Source organism: Lacerta agilis, chromosome 2, assembly GCF_009819535.1.
Source record: "Lacerta agilis isolate rLacAgi1 chromosome 2, rLacAgi1.pri, whole genome shotgun sequence".
NCBI classification, from domain to species: domain Eukaryota; kingdom Metazoa; phylum Chordata; class Lepidosauria; order Squamata; family Lacertidae; genus Lacerta; species Lacerta agilis.
Window position 1 is genome coordinate 67,715,023 of NC_046313.1, and position 21,929 is coordinate 67,736,951.

The 21,929-nt window shown below is 43.8% G+C and overlaps 1 protein-coding gene across 1 annotated transcript in view; it reads right to left on the reverse strand.

The window, feature by feature from the left end:
• GNAI2 (G protein subunit alpha i2) overlaps nucleotides 1–21,929 on the reverse strand; it is a 125,932-nt gene that overhangs the window by 13,404 nt on the left and 90,599 nt on the right. The window contains exon 5 of the mRNA XM_033140586.1: nucleotides 6,100–6,228. Within this exon, the coding sequence (XP_032996477.1) occupies nucleotides 6,100–6,228 (129 nt within the window). The remainder of the gene's footprint in view (nucleotides 1–6,099; nucleotides 6,229–21,929) is intronic.

Consider the following 21,929-nt stretch of genomic DNA (forward strand, 5'->3'; position numbering starts at 1 on the left):
TACTGTTTATGCAGCCGTAAATCTATAAAGCCAAGGTAAAGTTTAACTGTAAACAAACTCTTTTCTGAAAACATCCAGAACCTGTAACTTAGGGAGCTACAGCAAATGAGACTGTCTGAAAACCAAAGAGATCCATGGAAATTTGTCACACTAGATTGGAGGACCCGATTTCAGGATTGAATTCTGCCTGGCAGTTGAAGGAGAACGGCGCATCCTCAATCTGCATGTTTTATTTGGCCTGCACAATCTTGTGGGTAACACAGTTACGTATTTGCTAGGAACAAGACAAGACTCTGAAACTTCATGGTAAATGATTAAACTATATTTTCCAAGCCTTCTGCTACGCTGCTGACATACAATGATAATTCAGAACTAAGGGCTACTGAACAGGCCCCTTTTTTCCAAACATTTGAGATGTTGCAGAGGCTGGTGTGGTGGGCTGGGTGTTGGGACTCTGACCCTTTGGGTCACATAGGTTGAAATCTGCACTCAGCAGACTCTGAGTTGGGACTCTGACCCTTTGGGTCACACAGGTTGAAATCTGCACTCAGCTCATTGGGTGACCTTGAGCCAAAACACTCTCAGCCTAGCCTACCTCACAAGGGGCAAAGAAAGGGAGTGTGTAGGTGTGAGCACACTGCCTTGTGCTCCTTGAAAGAAGGGCAAGATAAAAATGCCGTTAGAACATAAATAGGATTCAAGCACTACTAAGTACACACTTTGTAGAGAGATTATTTCTCAGAGCTGGAAAAACACATTCAAAGTGGCCCTATGAGTTGGCAGGGAAGCCGTGCTGCGGGAGAGCTCTCCCCCCACCCTGCCCTTTCTGGGGGGATTCTTTGCAGAGTTCTTGGCCTGGCTTGCTGCCAGCCTTCCACACAAGGGCTGTGGAGACAGGCTGCCAACGCACAGGGGCAGGCTGAGCCATCGGCTGGACAATGAGAGGAAACAGAGTGGGAATTCCATCCCAAGGAAAAGTGGAGACAGGAAACCGACGTGACATGTAAACAAACTCTGCCCTTCCACCCCGAGAAAAAGGAACGCCTCGGCAGCTCAATGAAAAGCTGTGCCACGTTCTCAGGTGCTAAGAAACATACTACAGAACTCGCTTCATTAAGAAATGGGAGTTGAAAACCCAAGCTTGGGCTTGCACAAGGAAGAAAAAAGGCTAAGATTAGTCCCGGATCGTAGTGAAGGACTATATAAAATTTAACAAGAGGGCTCATCAAGATGCATTTTTTTGTTATGCATTGTCAATATGCATTTGGGAAAGATCTGGATGACATTATAATCAAGAGGGAGATATTCCTTCTAAATTTCAACAAACCACTATGAGGAAACTCTTTAAGTATTGCTATGACAATGTAATAATATTTATACATGAGAGCTCCCCTTTCCCTCCAATTCCAGTCATTAACTTCAGCAACTAATAAATTCCTTGCGGCATAAACAGCTAGCACAGAGATATGTGGACCTGGGGGCTAGTAAAAATGCCCATGGACTAATCATTTTTGGAGTAGCTTGCAAGGTTGCTTTCTAATGCAGCAGACATACTTCTCTATGACGAGGCGGCAGCCTCAGGACATTCCCAGATGAGGGTGGGAAGTTCAGGAAGGAAAGACAACCCTCACGTTGGCCAGGCCTGAGGGATGGGAAGCCACAATCCTTTTTCTGACCCTAAGAACTCAAGAAGACCACCTCCAAAGAACATAACAAACAGGAGTATTGGCATACGGAAGAAATAACTACTGTGTTTATTCTCCTTTCATTGGGAAGCGGGTGGTGCTGTGGGTTAAACCACAAAGCCTAGGGCTTGCTGATCAGAAGGTTGGCAGTTCGAATCCCCACATTGGGGTGGGCTCCCATTGCTCGGTCCCAGCTCCTGCCCACCTAGCAGTTCAAAAGCACATCAAAGTGAAAGTAGATAAATAGGTACCGCTCTGGCGGGAAGGTAAACGGCGTTTCCGTGTGCTGCTCTTTTTCGCCAGAAGCGGCTTTGTCATGCTGGCCACATGACCCAGAAGCTGTACGTGGGCTCCCTCGGCCATTAATGCGAGATGAGCGCCGCAACCCCAGAGTCGGACACGACTGGACCTAATGGTCAGGGGTCCCTTTACCTTTATTCTCCTTTCACTACATGAACCAAATTTTCCTTTATTTTTAGGCCTAGTATAGTTAGGCATTCATACAAACCATTCACTTTTAGCTTGTTGTGCTACACTGGCTGACGTATATTTCTGTCACGGAGAAAGTAGACGGAATGAAAAATGCAGCCTCTCTCCTCTCCCCTCCCCTCCCCTCCAAATAGTCATTGAGTCATTAGCAGCAGCTAGAGGGGGGGGAAAGTGGCACAAACTCTATTAGAAATTGAGTTCCACGTGCAACTGTGCTAAGGAAAATGATTGGAAATATCTTATTTGGCTTGAAGGCAGACTACCCTCTGGAGAACAATGACCCAGAAAGAACCATGTTACTGAAAATCCAATATACTGAGATTGGAGCTTTTTATTACAGCAAATGCTGGGCTCTAAGGGCAGCAGGGTGCTTCACACTTGCTTCCACTCTGGTTCTCAGAGCATTCATATCACCGGGGCACCTGCCCCTTGCGCTAAGAGAAACAGAAACACTTTGCTTAAGTAAGAGAATTTGGCTGTGATGGGAAGCTTAAGCCAGTCTGGTTTACTGCACACTTGAGTTGCCGGATGCTCCACTAGAGTAACAGGGTCATGCCATAAACAAAAAGGTAGCCATGTTAATTTATGTGCGTCATCACCCCATGCTAGGGAGCAAGGTTGTGACCCTCCTAATACATTTGAAGCACATGGGAGGAGGAATTCGATATACCTGCAAGTGAAGGTGGCACTACCACTCTCAAACAGTATGCTCCCCCAATGAAGGGAGAAGTCTAGGAGTATTTTAAACACTAGAAGCACTTGCTATTTCTCAGCAACACTGCTGTTATATTCAGGTGCTCACCGGGCCCCTGCCCTGCTAGTGAAGTCAGTGGTGAGATGAGAGCACATACTTGGTCAAATGACTGTGACACCGATGGAGAAAACTTGGTGTCCGAATATGGCTATGCAAATCAACGTATAGCAGCGTTTGACTAAGAAGCTGTGTTTGCACTTAATGGGAAGCCAAGGTTCTTGTCATGAGAAGCAATATTGTATAAACAGCTCCATCGCTCCCAATTTGTTATTCCCTGGTGCAAATGGGCAAAACAACTATAATAGGGAATGTTTAGTGTTACACCTTCAACCATGAGCACTAGCTGGATTTAATCAATCATTTCCTGTTGGTTTATGTCTTGATAGGGAGGCAGAAAGCATAATCCTGGGTCTGGACTCAACAATAACCTGCACCTTTCCTGGTTTGTTTGCCCACTTATGCCAGGGAAGGAGTGAAGCAGGAGCAAGTCAGCTGCATGCATCAGTTCACAACTTGTGCACAGCATAGTTTATGAAGCCAGAATGCTGCCTTAACATTATGTGCAAATGTGGCCTAAGTGTGCTCTTGTGGTCCTTACAACTGTTGGCAATGGCAACTATGGGATGTGTGCAGTTTTGTCCTGTTTTGGAACAGAATAATCTTCTTACATTTGGATGAGTTGCATTTTTTGTTCACAGGAGTGCAAGGCACAACTCAGCCTTTTTCAGCTGACTTTTCGGGATTTAAATGGTCAACTAGAAGTTGCAACTCAAAACAGCCAGAATATAGCTTCTTCTTTTTGTATCTGTTATTTTTTCTATAATCACACTGCATTCATTTGAATATGGAAACCAATTCCTTATCACTCAATCCTACAGAGAAAGAACTAGATCTATTGAGATGCAAAAGTAACTGTCATCGCATCTCCTGTGGTATGTGTCACCGACAACACACTTCCTCTTTCAAGCCAGTCTTCACTAGAAAGTTTGCTTCTTTGCCTCCATCTATTTCACAGTAATAAAGAAGAGAAAATAGCACTGATAGACTCAGGAGTGGAACACAGCAGTCAGTTTTGCCCATCAACATCACATTAACTTTGAACAATGGCACTCATTCTTTTAACCCATAGTATTGGCGACTGGTGTTTGGAAGACGCCTTCAATGGTGGGTTTCACGAGTGCAGGAGTGGGGGAGGAGGAAACTAATAACTTTTTAGCCATGTGCACCAGCGTGCTGCCCATTCTGATTAAACCATTGTTACTTTTTAACCTTGGTTTAATGCGACATGTGAACCACGTTACAGACTCCCCTCACCCCAAATCTCCCAGCTGGTGTTGCAATTCATGCCTTGCCTTCATTTAAATTTTCATTGCAGCTCAGTGTAACCATGTAAGACTGTGCAGGGAGCCTCGGCTGGATCTCAATCAGTGACTTGTAACAAACTGTGGAGTTCACTGACCAGTAAAGTCCATCTTTCCTTTGTGCAGAATGTGCGCTTACCTTGAGCTGAATGCCAATTGGATCATAAGAGTCCTCCAGAAAGGAGGTTTTCAGTCTTCGTTTTAAACTAGCACAACCCATCGGGTTTAGCATTTTCCAGTGTACACACACTTTAAAAAGTGTCACCTGGGGCCAACTTGTTGTAATAAGCCAGTCTGCCTACGGTCCATGCATCAAGGAAGTGAACTCTTTAAACTGCTCCAGCAACTCAGTGTGCTGGCCAGCTGGTGTACAAATACAACCTGCCTTTGCTAGCTGTATTTCCAGCTTCCCAGATCTTCCCAGAACTTCAAATTTTGTACACCCGAAACCCAAAGATATTTTCCCCATACCACGAAGATGTGCACTTTGATCGCCCATATATTGGCATAGCAGCCTGCCTTTCTGTTGTGCGGAAGGAAAGCTGTAATTCTAGTTTCTTGTGGTCTAATCCTTAGAATACAAAGGCTTTCCACAGTGATGCCTTCGTGCTGCATTCAGAACTGACAACTGCAGGGAGATTACACTGGCACCATCTCAGCCTGGACATTTGTATGCCAGACCCTACAGCTCAGCCTATTGGTTTACTGAGTCATGCATTTATGCTCTGATAAAGGCAAGCCAGCATGTTCCCTTTCTAATTCAACCCAGAGTCAAACACATTCCAAAGCCAAAAAGAAAAGAAAAGCACATCTCTCCTGCATGCAGTCCAGGGAGAAAAATCAGGTGCTTGTCAAGGCACCAAATAAACCGATTAAGGAGAAATTGGTTCCAACTGTAAATCTGGCTCCCTTATAGCTTTGGGATGCATCATTCCTTTCTGACAACTCAGCAAATGGATTTGTGGGAAAGCAAAGCTTTTCAGAATGACCACATCCAGGGCGTTAAAAGCAGACCTTCTATCATTGCAGTATGAAGACAGTGAAGGCAAGGCAATCTGAATAATCCTTGCTGTGTTTGAAGGTAATGGACACAGCTGTGTTTCACTTGATGGTTGACTATGTGTCTCCCTACTAGCAAATGGTCACATAATCCTACGAGTCGCCCTGATCTGCAGGATGAGATAAAAATATATATATGCAAAAAGGCACAAGTGAAAATGCTACATATGTAATGCCTAATTCCAGAGGCCAGGCACCCACGTTGACTCGGCATTTCTTTTTGATGTATATTATTCAATTGTATTGCCAATCTCAGATCACTATGCAACTGTTGCTAATTCATCCATTTCACTGTGACATCAGGGGAACATGCAGCGTCCTCTCCCTCTACTGCAGCAAAATATGAATATATTTACTGCTTCTGTTCAATGCTTTGTGTTCCACTCCAGCCCAGGCACTTATCTGGAAACTTATTTTTTTAAAAGGAAGGAAAGGCCATTCAGTAACCTTCAATACAGGGTGGCTACACGCAAATATGCCTAAAGGCTTAAGGGTTTCTGCTAGAATCAAAGCTCCCACCACTCTCGTGTGTGGCTCAAACAAGCTACAGTAGCTGGAATGTCTTGAGCCCATCTCCACGGCAGGTTACAAGAGAGCCCTCTGCTGCAGGGTGCGCATAATGTTGCTAAGCCTGCCTTGGTGTCAAATATATTGATAGCTAAAATCCAACTTTATCTATTCTACAATGAATGTTAGGTACACCTTGAGTCTTACTTCCTCCCAAAGGAAGCTATATAGTTTATGTACTTACTTGAAATGCAGGTCTTTGAAGGTAAAATGAGTCTCTACAATGCCTGTGGTCTTCACTCTGGTTCTCAGCACATCTTGCTGGGTTGGAATGTAATCCACTTTGGCTATCCTCTCCAAATCATTCAGGTAGCTGCAGGGAGAAAGGAGTGGGGTGGTAAGAAAAGCAGCTCGGAATAGGTAGGAAATTGCTTCAGAATACAGCTGGTCAATATGGTACCCTCAAAATATTGTTGGACTCCCATCATCCCTGACCACTGGTTATGTTGGCTGGGGTTGATGGGTGTTGTAGTCCAACAACATCTGAAGGAGATCACATTGGCTACCCTGCTTTAGAAGATTAAGATTACAAGAAAAGGCAAGTGTGCCTTTTTCATGTTGTACACATACACACTCATTCATATACCATGTATATTTGCCAGAGGATCACTAGTTTTCCCTCTTTCATGCTACTGTAGGTTCCACAAACAAATATTTTCCAGCCATCTTGGAAATAAGCAAAATCCTCAAGACCAAATCATTTTGATATGGAGGTAGGCCCACACTATCTAGTAAAGTGGAAGAAAATAGTCCAGATGGTTTAGACCACTTGTCTTCAACTGATGGGTCAGGACTCAATGCCGGGTCACGGTCTGATGTAAGGTGGGTCATAACGGAAGCTCAACCACCATATAAATATATGGAAGGAAAGTGAGAAATGGGTCGCCAAATGGATGTTTGGGTTAAAGGTGGCTCCAGGATCTGAAAAGTTGAAGACTACTGGTATAAACCAAAGTTTCTCAAGCAAGAAACAAACATGTCTGTGATACTCCATAGAGTATCAAGGACGTAAACATGCCTTATGGGTAACAAGCCTGCAAAAACGGGGTGGGGGACTAGATGACCCTTGGTTCCCCCTTCCAATTCTACAATTCTATGTGTCAATGAAACAGAATCTATAAACATATATCTGATATGTTTTGAGCTTGCAAGAGACCAGGCAGAAATTATCATTTTAGGAAGAAGTTATTTTAACAAAAGTCATTTGATGCACATTTTGGTCCTCTGTGTGTTCACTTGGAGACAAGTCCCACTCTGTTCACTCAGAATTACATCCATGTAAACAAGCAGAGTATTACAGCCTTCAAACTTGTTTCCCAAAATGCAGGATGGCTGAACTGTCCCACCATCATGCACTTCTGAGCCACAGATGTCTTTCTCTGTGATGTTTGGGGCTATGAAGTGCCTGGCTCTTAACAGATAAGCTACTGAGACACACACTCAGGTCTGTATCCCACTCACCCTCTGTCGTCATTTTAAGTTAATCACGGCTGCACAGTTACATTAATACAATGCTGCTCTCAGGGAAGAGGAAAGTATTCATCACTATGGCAACAAACCAGAGACAGAGAGAGCCTGCGCAGAAACGATTTATGGCGGCATGCCATTTATAGTCAAAACACAAAACCCTCCTTCCTGGGAGGAAGAGGGAGGCCTTTGGGGGGAAGGGAGGGGACAGTCTGCAGGGCTGGTTGAGGCAGAAAACATCAGGACAAGGCAGGCCCTGTTGGAGACGCCAGAAAACGCTTCACAGCTTTGGCCAGATTCCTTCCTTCCTTCAACTCACAGAGAAGTCAAGAGAAAAGCAGAGCCACAGAGCAGAACTCACAGGATACACTTTACAGTTAATATACCCATGAATGTGCAGTGAGAAATTGAGTCATCGAGAGAATGGCAATGGCATCCTTCCAAAAATGAGAGTTGAATCTTTTCTACTAGAACACATGCAAGCAAGCAAGCAAGCTACAGTGTGAGAAAAACACATAAATCCTCACAGGAACAGTCAGGTGAAGCCACAACATGGGCACATGGAACACAACCATTGGGAAAGGCCCTCCATTATTAATTAAATTTGTATATCACCCTTAATCTGAAGATCACAAGGCAGTTCACAACATAAAAATGAAAACACAGAAAAGGTCTGTTCTCGTATTGCCTGTTCTCCAGACCGCTTGGGGAGGAGACACACAAATAAGGGCCTCAGATGACAATTCCAGGGTCCGGGTAGGTTCATATGAGGAAGAGGTATTGCGGTCCTGAGCCGTTTAAGGCTTTATAGGTCAAAACCAGCACTTTGAATTGGGCCCGGAAACAAATTGGCAGCCAGTGAAGTTGGGCCAGGATCGGTGCAATATGCTCAAACCATCTTATACTAGTGAGCAACCTGGTTTCTGAATTCTGCACCAGCTGAAGTTTCTGAACCACCTTTAGAGGCAACCCCATGTGTAATGCATTGCAGTAATCTAACCTAGAGGTTAGATGACAGCATAGATGACAGAAATTAGGCTATCCCTTCCCAAATAGGTGCACAGCTGGGCCACCAGCCGAAGCTGATGGAAGGCACCCTGAGCCACCAAGGCCACCTGAACCTCTAGAGACAGCAAAAGATCCAGAAGTATCGCCAAGCTGCATACCCGCTACTACATATCCGCTCCATTAATCCTCAAGCATCCAGCTGGCCTTTCCTGAAGTTGTCAGCCACCTTTTCAGGTGGCAACCACCACACCTGGCTCCTGCAATTCTTTCCTTGCTAATCCTTCTAAGATTAAGAGGGGATGGCACACAAGAAGATTTAAACCATGGTCTTAATTACACCAAGTTTCCCATTGATATTTCTTTGTGTATTTCATAAACAGGAAGTGAGGGGCCTAGTGCCCTCCAGATGTTGTTGGACTCCAACTCTCATCAGCCCAGCCATCACAGCCAGTGGTTATGGGAATTGGAGCCCAGCAACATCTGGAGGGCCCCTGTCCTAAACAGTGCTGCAAATCTGACCCAAGACCACATGTTAATTTACAACTTATTGTTTACATTTTAAAAAAACTGATTTAATTATTTAATACTTTAACACCACCTCACACCACCCCCCAAAATCTCTGTGGTAAGCTATGCCCAAAGCAGGCTTATAACTCCGTCAGAAAAGCCTGCCTAATTTCTATCCATCCTGTTTCTACCTTAGAAGCGAGGTTGGTCACCAGAGGACAAGGCCATTTGTGAGGAGAAGGCCAGGCTGATCAAATGACATCAATTTCCTCCGCAAATCCTGTGTGTTTTTGTCCTGATCTTTCCAGCAGAAAGCCACAAAGTGAAGGGGAGCCAAGCTGAGGGATTACACAGCTAGCTAACAACGGCAAGATGATTCAGCATCGAAAGCCTGGCAAGGACACAGGCTCTCTGCCTGCAAAGCTGGGGTACAGTATTTTCACAGCAGAGGGTTGAAAGCAACAGGCAAAACAATCGAGACGACAACTTCTACAAGCTATCAATTATGGCAGCTCCTGTACAGGAACACAAGGATCCACATCTCATCATAGAAAATAATCACTGTGAATAAGAGGAATCAAGAATAGGGGAAGCAGGAGGTCTTCATAGCTCCAGTAAAATTGCTGCAGCCATGTCCTGTCATGGTACTTCAGGTACTCAAACCAAGAAACTGGGATGGCGCATCACTGCCAGGCGCTGTCGTTATTGCCACCTGTCAGGGAACTGCCACCTGGCCCGCCGAGGAGAACGGAGCATCTGTTAGCATACAGAGAGCCCTGACGCCAATTGAGCAGCAGCACCTCTTCCAGCGCAAAAAGCAGCCACACCTCCAGTGGAGAGGAAGGGGAAAGGGCCAGCCGGGAGAGGAGAGGGCTTGGGGATGCTGCAAAGAGCCCCAGCACCTCAGCCAGCCAAGAGCGGCAAAAAGAGAATCTGGCGGGGAGACGGCTTGGGGATGTTGCAGAGACCCTGCGCTCACCTCGCTCTGCTGGTCAGGAGGGAAGCACGCCATTTCCAGCACCCCAATTGCGCAGAAGGGTGAAACACAAGGAGGGTAGGAGGAGATTTGGGGTGCTGAAGCTCTTATGCTGGAGAAGAAGCCGGAAGGGGCCACTCCCGGATTCTGCCAGCGACTGAGACAGACATGCTTTTTGTAGCTCTGCACTGTAAATAGTTTGCAGAATAAAACTGCCAAAAGACTGTTTGGGTTCCTGCTCCGTTACTTGTGAAGCACCATCACACGAACCTTACACCACCCTTTCTGAAAACCTGCCACCCATTCACTCAGTGATTATTAGGGACTTCTTCTTGTGGGATAACCCTGCACATTTCAAGGATGCTTCCGTCCTCCAGCCTTGTCACACCGTTCAGCACCAAACTGCATGGGAAGCTTTCAGGCTGCTGAGAAACAACTGTTGTTTGGGGGGGGGGTCCTTCTTCCATACTTGTATTTATTTAAAAAAAATTACAAAGGGTTTAAAGAATCCCTAAGCAGTGCACATAATAAGTTCTATAGGCTAAAACAAAATTATATTTATTATTAAGGATAGTAAGGAGCCATCAGAAGAATTTAAGGACTGGGGGGGGGGGGCCTTCCCCAAGTGCATCAGAGGAATGTCCTCCATTCTAATTGGGCAAATTAATTATTGGACTGACCAGCAATGGTCCATTTGTGCAGATTATAGCAGCTGATGGGGAAGGCAACATACGTTATTGTAAAAATGGGACTACATCCTGTAGCTAGATGCACACAATGTCTCAATGGCTGTTTCTAATAGGGAAAATTAGCTTTGTAAGGAAGTGATTTGGAGTGTAGAAGCAGATTGATCTCCCCTCCCTCCGCAAAAGCCTCGGGGTTCCAGATGTCTGTTTACCCTTCCAATCCTGACTTCTACAGGAGGAAAGAGGAAGAGGCTTGAGGAAAGGTGCAAAAGAATTAGGCAGAAGAAGGGTTAAACACATTTTCTCCAAGGTGTCTCTTCCCCAAATCTCTCCTCTTGAAGCCATTTCCTCCCTAATGCAAGTAAGTGGCTGAAGTATATGTCACACATAGATTTACATGTAATGTGCAGCACCACATTTTATGCATGCTAAATCTTTTTGTCTTACTAGCTACAGTGGAGATTTACTTTTAAAAGATTAGCTCAGTATCTTTGGCTACTCTGGATCCTAAATGTGGGTTACAGTGTACAGTAATTTAAAAAAAAGGAATAGCTGTATAGAATTTCACACTTAGAAAGCACAAGTACATTCCTTATGTACATTCAATATGATTACCCTATCCACATGAAATTTAGTATGGGAATTCACCTTGGTGCTCAGTGAGATAGGATGAAAAATGGCTGAGTTACAAGTTTTGGGTTTTTTTAAATGGCTAGAATAATTATTTTTACAGGCATACAGCATACCTTAAAGTTATTCTGTTTTTGCATTGGGACTGAAAGACTAAGGGAAAAGTGTGGGTGCATGGAGTTTTAGTTGCAAGGAAGCACAATATACAAGATTTTAGAATGTGTTTACAGCTTACATGGTGCAGAAGTTAAGGCAAAATCCTAATCTTACGCTTTCTGAGGCATGTGTGCATTTGTAAGAGCCTTAACTCTTCTTTCTGAAACCAAATATTATTTTTTTCAGACCATACACACACACACACACACGTTACAAAAATGGATGCAATTTATTTTTTTTAGGTTTTTACTGCCTTCCATTATTGCTATTCATTGAGTACAAATAACTTTATCCATCCAGGTTAAATAATCTTCTGCAATCACAAATGTGGTACTTTGCTCAGCACATTGTAAAGACTCTGGATGTTTGTACTGCTCTGCAGCATGCTGTCAGAGGTGGCCCTTCCCAGCAGCATCACTGGTGCACTACACAGCAAGTATTCTGCATACACAGCAGTGCAATGACCTGACATTCTTTTACCATAACCATCTTCATGTCCACAAACTTTCATCTTCCACCACCACTTATATGCTGACCGCCACCGCCCCCCTTCCCCTGTCTTGGAAACACCAGCCATTATGGACTTAGCAAAACAGAGTAAAAGCAAGAAACTTTTTTCTAAAGAAAGCAGCAGTATAAACACTACGCTAGAGGCATGTGACAGACACATGCTGGTGTCCTATCCACTGACACTATGCATTACCCCCTAGTTAAGATTGCTTAATTGGATTATTACAAACAGGCATCTTTTAAGCAAATTACAACCATGCTAAATCAGGGAATTTGCAGTGGTGAAATCCACTAAGATGTGAATGCACTGCATGAAGCGATTAGGAATTTCAGATATGGCATTTCAAAAGAAGAAGAAAACCCATGACCAAGATGCATGCTAGCACCAACTGGGAAATCTTGAGAGCAACCACAGGACCTTTACTATATGATGTTTTACCCAGAACACCACTTACAGAGAATGATCACCACAAGGTTTCCTATAGAACAAGGGGTTCCTATGACATTAGTCCTTAAAGCTTCAATTTGAAGACTGAAGAGTAGAGAGCTGTTGATCCAGCAGCTTGAATTAATAGGAAGAAAGCAGTAAAAGACCCTAATGACTGTGATCCCTGCAGAGTAAGTCAGTATCTTACAAATGCAGGTTGAATGGGAAGAAAAACATTCCAGATTTGTTTTGATCCAGAGCAGTCCAATTCAGGGATCTTCAGTGTTTTCATGCACCTTCAATGTTGTCGTGCGCCTTAGGTGCCTACAGATGAAGGGTGCTAGTGCACAAACCATTATATATTGACACTCCATTGCAGTAAATATAACGGATTTCAGTGCCTTCAGCATCCTCTAGTCTTTTTGTTCATTCCTTATTATGCCAGGAAAAGGCACTCAAGCAATGTACCAATGCTGCAAAACCAGAGGATGCCTTAATGGTGGGCACTTTGAACTTGCTGTGCTTTCTGTGAAAATTCAAAGGCAGGGGCCTCAGAGTTTTTGAAACATGCAAGCACGTTACATATACAAGTTAGTCTGCCTGGCAAAGAGATAACTGCTGGCACGTTAATATGGAGCATGGGTTCTCTTAAGAAGCACTATCTTGGGCAGGGTGAGCCAGTCAATGCTCCAACTTTAAAACATTAGCAAGGTACTGTTGTATGGAAGGTACTGTCTGTTGCAGACTGGCAGAGCAATGTTTGCATGTGATCAGACTAGAATTATGCACTGAGAATGCCAAATTCTGCAACCATAAAATCCAAACAGAAGGTCAACAGGGACTATGGGAATAATCACAGAATTAATTAGCTTGATTTATCCAGGCTACAAATCTTCTTCTTCTTTGGCGATCACTCATAGCCAAGTAAAATTGTCTTCCATAAACACAGTCTTAACAAAACAAAATAAAAAATAAAAAATTCCTTCCAGTAGCACCTTAGAGACCAACTAAGTTTGTTCTAAGGGGATACTGGAAGGAATTTTTTTATTTTTTGTTTTGACTATGGCAGACCAACACGGCTACCTACCTGTAATGGTCTTAACAGTGAGTCTGTAAGTGACTGTGGAGGCCAGTACTGGATCCTTCCACAGTGGGGACATAGGTTTCCGGTGGGAGTTGATAATGGTGAGGGTTTGCCAAACGTGCCTTCCTCTTAGCACCTTTCTCCCTTTCGTCCTGCGTTCGAGCATCTTCAAAGCCCACGACACCTTCGGTAAAGGCTGTTCTCCAATTTGAGCACTCGCAAGCCAGTGTTTCCCAGTTGTCTGTGTTTATACTACTTTTTAAAGATTTTCCTCGAGACAGTCTTTAAACCTCTTTTGTTGACTAATGGAGCACATGAGGGTCTATGCAATGCAGTAGAGGGGAAGGGGGTGCAGGCACGAAGTGAGGCAGTTCTACCTGATGAAAAGTGGGACACTTAATCAGAAACCATCTTAAGGTTTTAAAACCACCTGGGGTATGTGTGTTTTCCTGGCTGGATCCTGAATCTCTTGATTCCAAGCATGGCCAAACATTTTGTGATCCTTTTTGTACAGATGAAGAATAGGAAAGGATCTGAACACCCTGGCCACAAAAGGTTTTGTGCTGTATTTTAATGTATTATATTCCTGTTGCGTTGTATTTTCAATTTGTTACTTTTATCCTGTGAACCAAGATTTCTGTATAAGGTGGCATATAAATCTAATCAGTTTAAATAAACTTATGGGATAATCATTACTGAGATAGCTTAAAAAGCAGGCATCCCCAAACTCAGCCCTCCAGGTGTTTTGGGACTACAACTCCCATCATCCCTGGCTAACAGAACCACCGGCCAGGGATGATGGGAACTGTAGTCCCAAAACATCTGGGGGTGCCTGGCTTAAAGCCTGAAATATGTCGATTATGACAAAGGGCCACATTCTCTGCTGCAGAGTAAGCACTCACGCATGAAAGCTCATGCCACAATAAACCTGCTTTCAAGACACCATGTGTCTCTGTCAGCAAGGAGATCAATGAAGCCTTGTTGATTAACTACTAGGTCTTAATTTGGTGGGTGCATGGCTGGAGGGGGATGATGCGGGTTCTTCACACACAACTTAGCCAATATGACTCTGGTCAGAAAATTCACTGGACTAGGCTCATTCTGCAACCCCTTTAACCTGAAGATCTGATTATATCACACACATTAATTCATCTGTTATATGAATGCTGGAGATTGCACATATTGCAAAAACAGGAAGCAACAGCCACAGGCAGGGTGAGAATTGCATAAGTTCTTCAGCTAGGGTACATGATCATGCGTACAGCCTCTCTAGATCTCAAGCTCACACAAGCCCTTTCCCCTCCCCTCCCCTTCAATTCGGGACTACATTCCAGTGAGAATTCTCATCCTGGTTAGTTCAGAAGCAATGAAGAGATGACAAATAACACTTTGCAAATGGCTTAGAGATGAGAAAGGCTTCCTAACTAATGTTATGAAGCACAAATCTCTGCTCTATTAAAGTGTCAACAAGACAATTTCCATGCAAACACAGCTTCCCAAAGCTCTGCAAATCACAAACATAAATATGCAAAGCTTAAAAGTCTTGTATATTATTATGAAGCATGCAGTGATGGGTCACAGGGGGTTGTTTGCATGCTCAAACTGAATAGCGCTTTGAATCAAAAGTATGTATTTGCTAGTTTGGATTCAACAGAGGATCCTTGTGGAATTCAGCAACTGTAGCCTCCCAAGGACTGCCTCTCCCCATATGAACTGACCCGGACCCCACAATCATCATCTGAGGCCCTTCTTTGTGTACCTTGGAGGGTGGCAACACGAGAAAGGGCCTTTTCTGTAGTGGCTCCCTATTTGTGAAACGCTCTCCACAGGAAGGCCCCATGTGAAAAAATTCCTCTTCAGCCAGGCCTTGGCTATTAAACAATCTATCATCTTCTAAACGTGTGTGTGCGTGTTTTAATTACGTTATGCATTTTGTTTTCCTTGTGTAAACCACCTTCTGATCTTTGGATGAAGGGTGACATATAAATTTAATAAATAACAGTTAAATAAACAACAACAAGAACAACAACAGCCATCTCCTGCTGCCCTCAGTAAGATACACGGTCACATTAAGGAAGAGGAAACCATGCTATCCTTTGGACAGGGACCTGCCCTCCTTGTTTTGACTCTGAAGCTTTGTAAGACACAATGTATACTGATTGGGTATGTTGTTACTAATTACCATAGTGTTTAAAACTATTATTACTAATGTTTATATCTATTTAAAGAAAGAATTGCACAAGTTCCTGCCCAAAAGCTCACAATGAGAGCAAAGGTGACAAAAGAGGTCATAGAAGAGGGGAAAACGTGCAAGAAAGACAGAATGGGAAAACAGGGCTATCTTTTTAAATTTACAGGCAGACTGAAGGGCAGCTCATTCTTCCTTCTCCCACCAAAGCTGCCCAGCATATGAAATTATGCCCACCAAAATAAATTAAGGTCTAACTTCCCTAGTTCTGACAGGGTAGTCCCCCCCAAAAAAAGTGCTAAAAAGGGGTGCGAAACAGCTCCACAGTTCTGCAGCACAGCAACCTGCAAGTGGCGAACCAGGGTGGGCGGAATTATAAACTCTAGGAGAAATTCACCCAGTGAGCCTCATCAATGGAAGCCCCATTTCAAGGACTTCCACTTGTGGAATGCAGTTTTCTCACCCACCCCCCTGAAAGTGGCTCTGGGGGCATTGAGAGAACCCCCAGAAAAGTTTGTGGGTGTTGGAGGATGGGGGTCATTCCACCAGGGCCAGTGGGATGCTTTCGCAGACAGAACCTTCATCACAGCACGATGTTGAATTCCAGACTTTCTGCTATGCCACACCTTCTTTGTCCTGTCTATTTAAGTAAGTAAGATCTACCAGCTGACATTTCCAAACATGCCCACTTCAGGTGTTCCTTGCGTTGCCAAATCTCACTGAAAATTGCCAAGTATCAGGCAGCTGACTGCCCAATTATTTTTAGGTTCTTCACAAATCTCAGCTAGCGCAAGCATTGTCTCTAAGCTCGGTGGAATCCAGAATGAAGCAAGTGAGTTGCCGGGGGCGGGGTGGGGGAAGAAACACCCTTTGAACAACAACAAGTAAACCTCATGAAGTCTCCACTAATGAGCTTACAAGCTTCTGTTAGCAGACAAACCCTCTGCATTCTCTCAGTTTCCAGTACATGCAATTACAAATCACAGAGCCAGGCAAAGGAGAGGGGTATGTGTGCATTAACACTTTACACATGTGCATGGACACTTCTCCCCAAGTGGTTACCTGGAGCGCAAGTGCACGATGTAGGCTGCCTTCTCCATAGGCTTTCACAAGAAGACATGCACGCACGTTTTCTTAGAATTGTGCTTCTCTCTTCCAGCCCTACTCTCACTGGGCAACTGAGTAACCAGGGGACTTGCCAGAAGTCACACCAATGTGAACAATGTGGTCCAGGACCAGTCCAAGGTCAGAGTCTGAGCAGGAAGGGTGCATGACAAGAGGCAGGGTCAGGACAGTCCATGGTCTGGCAGTCAATCCAAGAGCAGTCAGAGTGCTGAGCTGGTATTGCCCAGCACTGGAGCATTTGACCTGGAGCCACACCTCAACCTCAACTGACTTCTATCAACGCCCTTCTCTCCAGGTCTCCCTGAGACGAGGGAGTGTGTATTGCTCCCAAGGTGTCCTTGCCTAGCCAGGCACTTCTCCAGACACGCTAGGTTTCCATCTAGTACTTAAGACACCCCCTTTCCCTCAGGCTTAGGTTTATTATTTTTTATTGAGGTTTTGCTTTCCTTCTTTGTTTAAAAAAAATATTTATGTGACCTACAAGCTGTACTGGAACCATTTGTATACTGAGAATTGTATCCCAAGATGATGGTGGTGATGGTGATGATGAAGAATAATAAGCAATAACCCAAATTATAAGAATATGCCACTCTAAGCAGCACAGGTTTTTACTTCTGCTTTTGGCAATAGCAGCTGCTGTGGCAGGGTCAAGCTATCCTGCCACACTGCCATGCTTCTTCTCCCTTCCTGCCCCCATTCTAAAGAGGAAGCTAAGAACACCCCCCACAATTTCACTGTATCCCAACCACTGTTTTTACAACTTTCCCTCCAAGCTCAGAAAATATAATTGATTCCCACCAGAACGACAGCAACTTACGTGCAGAGAGCTCAAAGCAGGAACTTTCTAAAACATGTTCACGAGGAAAGGAAAATGCAGCCCCTACTTATCTCAATGAAAGCTTATGTAGAACTTCTACACACACGTTTTGGTGGACGGACCAATAGCACGGGTGATGTCACCTCCTTACTATTTTGGTTAAAACAAGTAGTCCAGAAGAATCCTGGGTGATACGATAGCTTAAAGCAGTGGTTTCCAACAAGTGTGCCATGGCACCCTGGGGTGTCTTGAATGATGGTCAGGGATGCCGTGTGCAACACTGGCCTCTTTCTTTCTTTCTTTCTTTCTTTCTTTCTTTCTTTCCTTCCTTCCCTCCCTCCTCTGATGCCCTCTTGCGTCTCCCTCCCAAAGGCTTGCACAGCTGTTTGTTGCAGCAGCCCTGGTTATAAGCTCTGCAAGTGAATGGTGCCTCTTTGGGGTGGGGTGGGGGGCAGCTCAGAGACTATGGGTGGTGGTGGCGGCGGCAGCCACCTGGAGGACTCCTGAGGAGAGGAGCCTGAGGGAACACTCCACAAGGGAGGGTGTTTGAAAAAGGGTGAGAGACTGCCAGCTCTGCAGGCAAGGGGTGACATAACTGGGCTCCAGAAAGAATGTAGTTGGGTCAAGGGAACTATGGAATCAAAAGGGTTGAAAACCTCTTGCTTAAAGGCTTAAATAATCTTTTGGGGTGTTGTGGGATCATTTATGCATTTACCACAGCCTATGTCTGCAGATTGTAACATCTGAAAATTGCAACAACTAGGATATTAACTAGGAAAGTGCCCCATCCTCACATCTCTGGAGGCTGGGAAATACAGCCAGCCGAAGATTCTCAAGAGCCAAGTTACCAATGGTTTGCAATAGTTTGGAAATGTTAACTACTGGACAGAATTTTAGAGTGATGAAAGCTTTGTGCCATTCCCCACCAGCACCACTGAAAAAGTGACCCTGCCCTGTGCCTTTAACACAGGAGTAGCTAACGTTTGGTGCTCAAGGTGTTGCAGGACTAGATTGTTCATAATCTCAGACCACTGGCTATGTTGACTGTGGCTGAAGGGAGCTCTGGTCCAACATCATACATGATACCCACAGGTTTGCCACCCCTTCTTTAAACAGATACCGGACATGCAGATACTTAGTGAGGGAACCCTTTCGCATGATTTTATCTCTGTGCCAATAAAATCTTTACCTGCTAATTTTCCTAATCTTATGCTGTTATTAAGGGCACAAATGGAGAATGTGTGAAAAATTGGTAACCCAAAAATATGTGCAGTAAACAGCCCTATTCCTCCAAATCTTCCCAAAACAAAGCTAAGAAAAACCACAAGTTACCGGTACTTAAACTCTTGGTGAGTTTTAAACTTCCCCTTTTTATTATTTTATAGATATTGTTTCATTTAATGAGCAATCCTAATCTCTAACAGGCAAAAATAGATAAAAGCATTTATGCAGGGAACAGTGGGTCTACCTGTAATATAATGGGTTTTCAATTACCTTATTGTAATATTATGCTTATATTGGTATTTTCCGCCTTGAGGAATCTCCACCGAAAGGCAGGTTATAATTTTGTGGATAAAACAAGACAAAAATAAAACAATCTATGACCCTTCCTGACCTGTGAACAACTTGCATACAAACCTTTATGTATGCAATCAATTACTATTTCCAAGCAACTATAAACAGCTGTTGGAGCGCTGGGAAATCCAATTTTGAGGACCAAACTACACAATCCATAAGAGATTTTGGATTCTTAGCAGAATGCATGAACAAGAATAGGCACACTTTCTAAAGCATTATGTTACAATGACTTTGCTAACTCAGGAAGCAAACTGGAAAGAGGATCATCATAAATTGGCACACTTCCTGGGCTTGCCCACACATTCAAACCGTCTGAGCAACGTGTGCAGAAAGAGCTCAAAAAAGATTTCAGTGCTTTGATGAAGCTGACCAAACCATTACACTCCTGGATCCACTTCCTCCAAATGTACCAAGGCAGACAGAATAATTTAGTCAGGATATTAAGAGCAGCAGTGAAGCCACTCGCCACACAATAAAACTCTCCCAGGAAACACTTGCACAGAGGCATAAAACAGACTGTAGCTCAGATCACACAGTGTGCAAAATAATGCTTTTTGACTCTGTACGGACAAATGCAGCACTTCTGGCCTGCACACAACCTGAATGCATTTACAGTGGAAAGAGTGATGGAGGGGGAGGAAAGCCAAATGTCAACTTTCTCTGACTTGTATAGTGGTATGAAAGAGAAGCCTGGACAACTAAAATAAGCTGCATGGGAACTTTCATAATTAGTCTGATCATCAGCCTTCCATTCTTGAGAAATCTTACAGAGATGTAAGGGGGGTGGCAGCCCCCCGACTTCCCTTTCCGTGGCAGAAGAGCTAGTGGTTTGTGATCTGCAAGCTGCCCTTTTGCTTGATTTCTCCTGCACGTAGCTGCTGTAACTGCAGATACTGTCAGGCAGCAGATGCTACACTCAATTATTGTACAGCACACAACAGAATAATGGCACGGGTACATCCCCCTCCTCTTCCCAGTTTAATTTATTAAAATATCCTGAAAAGAGAATGGTGGGTTTGTTTGTTTTTTTGTTTCGAATCACAGCTTTTCTTTGCATCGTTTGAACGGTTTTGACAAAGACATTTCATATTCCGTTTACTTCTCTTTTCCTTCAAAAATGTCAGGTCTCTGCTGCTGAAGATGAGAAACGTTGGGTGAATCAGGATGTTGCAGTTAACTATCAAACACATCGTGCAATCTGCTTAAGCCACCCATTCAACACTGCTAATGGCACCCTATCTCCACTGAGGAGTGCTTTGAAAAAATAAATTTGAAAGCAATTCAACCATACAGTGACACATCTGAATAATTAAGACACGCCAAGCAAAATGAAAACTAGGAAATCAGTGCTTCCCACTTGTCTTTCAGAAAGCAGCAATAAACAAAATGCCAAACATTCTTAAATCCTGCTATGAAGTGGAACCCTGGATGGTGTATCTTTAAAAAGTTAAGATTCTGATGGTGTTTTGGCTGTGAATCTCCCATCATTCTGCCCAAGGGAACTAGATAGAACTTTTTAAGCATCTTGATGACTGTATTTCACTCAATTAAGGGTTGTATGATCCTCCATTTTTTATGACAGTCTTGGAAGAGGAACCTGGTAGACGTGAAAGAGTATGAGAAATATGGGATGAATTCAACATAGCCCTAAGGAGATCACTCCATCAGCAGAAGCATTTCTTGTTTGCCTGGTAGAACCATCTCCCATCTCATCCCTTAGCACTGTTCTGGGAGTTATCCTGACCTACGGTACCTTCCCAAGTCATTGGGGGGGGGGCAAAGGGGGAAACCCAGCTGTGCTAGTGGAACTCATTGGGTGGGTTTCTGCCAACAGGACTGGTTAGCTGAATCTGGTCCATCATGCTTTATATACACTAATGAATCATTTCACTTCAAAATCAGAATGAGAGGAGAAAGACAACCTTGGGGAGATGTACCACAGGCACAATGACACTCTGAAAAAGACAATTCTGTCAAAAAGGGGGTGAGAAAATTGGCTTTTGAAGGCAGAAAAATGCACTTTTCTTCAATCTCATGAATGTTTCATCTACATATGAACTGAAAGTTTGTATGTTATTTGTCTGGTTTTCCACCCTTATAACATGGCCAGTCTTCAGGAATGATAGGATTTGGAACATCTGGAGGGCCACAAGTTCCCCATCCGTTGTTTTAAGTAATAAAATTAGCTTTCAGGGTTTTGGCTTCACCCTGGATTAACGAAAACTCTTTTGCAGATGCACTCACAGTTATCAGGACAGAATGGCAAAACTGAAAAGCACTTGGGTTTTTCATTTGGAGGGTGGGTTGAGGAACAGAGAGCAAAAGAACTCCAGGACTCTAAGAGTAACAAATATCTTTTAGTCTTAGGCATGCTTCTGGGCAAGAGACTTTCCAATCAATCAAGTGAAACATTTGAGAACTGCAGCTGAAGAGGTACTTAAAGGTTTATTATTGCTAGTATACTGCACTACCGAAATTGGCTCCTGATTGCACCTCAATGTAATGCCGATCTGATTTGTAACTATTCATTCAAACTGTGATGGAAGTCATGGTGGTCTTTTATAAGAAGCTGCACAAATGGAGGTAACAAATGAGGTCGCTTCAAAGTGGCAAGAAACCAAATGGCTACCTGAGAGTAAGAAACAAAAATCAGATTAGACTTTATAAAGAGGTCCCTAAATCAAAGGTTTGGCTGATCAAATTGTGAAGAGCTGCAAAGAAGTCTCACTTTTGAAAGAGCAAATTCAGATGTTATGCACAAGTTAAATGTGCAGAAGTCACAATGAAAGAAGGGTCAGGAAAGCTCTGTAACTTCAGTCTACCAGCCCAGCCAGCCCACTCCGTTATGTAGCATG